Below are 1,959 nucleotides of genomic sequence, written 5' to 3'. Positions count from 1 at the left end.
ATATATATACTGGTCATTTACTCCACACCCTCACTGGCTCATTATTTGGCATGTCCAGCTGTTTGGTTTCCCTTGTCATCTCCCTGCGTCTTCAGAGTTTTTGTTAGTTTTGCTGCCTTGTCAGCTTTTTATTTTATTTTTATAAAATAAGCATTCAATTTTTGAAACTCTTCGTGTCTGTCCAGATTTGGGTTCATTCCCTCGACAAACCTTATCGCAGGAYGATATTTAAAAAGCAGAACAAAGCTAAAATCTGCTAAATAGAAGCCGAAGGAAGCAGAAATTAGTGGTAARGGATTAAAAAACCAGAACAAAAGGTGAAAATTACAGTAAAGATTTGGAGACTGGAAAKCTGTGTCCAAAAACAGCTCCRTTCATTTTCAATGAGAAAAACACGGCAGAAAAAGCTAAATATCTCAGAAAGTTTTAATTGCTGAAGTACCAAAAATCATAGCCAGGGTGCCCTGAAGGAGCTCAACATTTTGATATAAAAATTGTAAAATAAAGAAAATAGTGTAACAAGACACATACCAAAACTAATGTACAGGAGGAAAAAACTTATTTCAGTAGGGTGAATGTTGTATAAGTATGTTAGTAATAGACTTGAGTGTTTTACAGGATCACAGTACATGGACCTTTCTCCTCTCGGAAACCTCCCTCAGTCCGTTCGATTTGCTCTGACCAAGAAGCTCCAGGAGACTCTGAGGGACCGAGCTGCTCTGTCATATCTGCAGGGTTTGGTGAGTTCAGCCAGACAAACGGCAGCTTCAGACTTTGAATTATGTAACAGCACATTTCTTTAAAAAAGTAACTTTTCTTTTTACTTCTAACCATCAGCTGGAGGAGTTGTGCGACAGTGAAACAGCCCAGACAGTTATCGATGAGCCGCAACAGAACTCTAGAAGTTCTGTTGTTCTGGATCAGCTGGAGTCGGACCGTGTCACAGAACGGGGCGTCCCTGCACATCTGAACTCAGCTTACCTGCTGGTCAGTGCCATGGAAGGTGAGGAAAACTCACACACAAAAAATATTTTTTATTTTATATTTTTGCAGAACATACTTTAGTACTGTCTATTTTTAATTTCAATCGTTTTGTTTGTCTTTCTCTGTTTTTTTTTGTAGAACTTCCTGATGAAACTTTAAGCCTTTTGAGCGAGACTGAACCAGATTTCCTGGCATCTTTTGACAAGCTGGTTAGTTTATTTGTTAATCTTTCGGAATATTCAACTTGTTTCGATAAAAACAATTTACCGTTCGGGTTCACAAACACTTTTGGGTGTGAGAAATATAACATATTCACAAATATTTTTGAGAATCTGTGTGGGCTTGAAATCCAGAGTTCATGAGGAACAACGGTGTAACAACCTGTTTACTTTGTAACCTTAAAACCACAATGATTTTCAGCAGAATGACTTGACCTGTCAATCATTATCAGYGGGTTGGACCTGCACTCCCATTGGCTGAGTCTAATCAATTAGCTTTCCTAAATATCTGCTCTGAATTCACTTCTCACCAAATAACCTTTGTAAAATCKGAATCCCGGTATCTTCAGCTAAACTAAGCTCAGCTAGCGGCTGTCTGAAACTTAAACTTTCATGTCCTGACATCATTCGAACTTATTGCGTCTGCTTCTCACCCCACAGATAGTGTGGTTACAGGAGAGCAGCCAGGCTCTGTCCATCCAGTCCACTCCTGTCTCACTGCGGGACGAGCAGTTCTTCCAGCAGGCAGAGCGGCTGCTCGGCTCCATCAACGTGACGCTCAGGAGGGACGCAGACCAGATCYGGATGGAGACGGGGGACAGTGATGATGTCCTCATCCTCGTCCTCAGTCTCAGTGTGTTTGGGCTGTCACTGCTCGGTGCAGGGCTGCAAAAATAATTGTGCTTGCATCTTTTGTTTTCACTTAACTTTCTTTTTTTTTTTTTTTGCAGCTGGAAGCGTTCATATTTTTATAATT

At 40.5% G+C, this 1,959-nt stretch overlaps 1 protein-coding gene across 1 annotated transcript in view; it reads left to right on the top strand.

The window, feature by feature from the left end:
* LOC106519481 (non-syndromic hearing impairment protein 5) overlaps nucleotides 1-1,938 on the top strand; it is a 9,265-nt gene extending 7,327 nt beyond the window's left edge. Inside the window, exons 6-9 of the mRNA XM_014011183.1 lie at nucleotides 619-740; nucleotides 838-1,003; nucleotides 1,123-1,193; nucleotides 1,644-1,938. Of these exons, the coding sequence (XP_013866637.1) occupies nucleotides 619-740; nucleotides 838-1,003; nucleotides 1,123-1,193; nucleotides 1,644-1,880 (596 nt within the window). The 3' untranslated portion in view covers nucleotides 1,881-1,938. The remainder of the gene's footprint in view (nucleotides 1-618; nucleotides 741-837; nucleotides 1,004-1,122; nucleotides 1,194-1,643) is intronic.
* Nucleotides 1,939-1,959: the final 21 nt, after the last annotated feature.

This window comes from Austrofundulus limnaeus, unplaced genomic scaffold, assembly GCF_001266775.1.
Source record: "Austrofundulus limnaeus strain Quisiro unplaced genomic scaffold, Austrofundulus_limnaeus-1.0 Scaffold78, whole genome shotgun sequence".
In the NCBI taxonomy this organism is placed as follows: domain Eukaryota; kingdom Metazoa; phylum Chordata; class Actinopteri; order Cyprinodontiformes; family Rivulidae; genus Austrofundulus; species Austrofundulus limnaeus.
The sequence above is the reverse complement of the archived record's forward strand: the minus strand, read 5'-3'. Positions and strand labels throughout refer to the sequence as shown.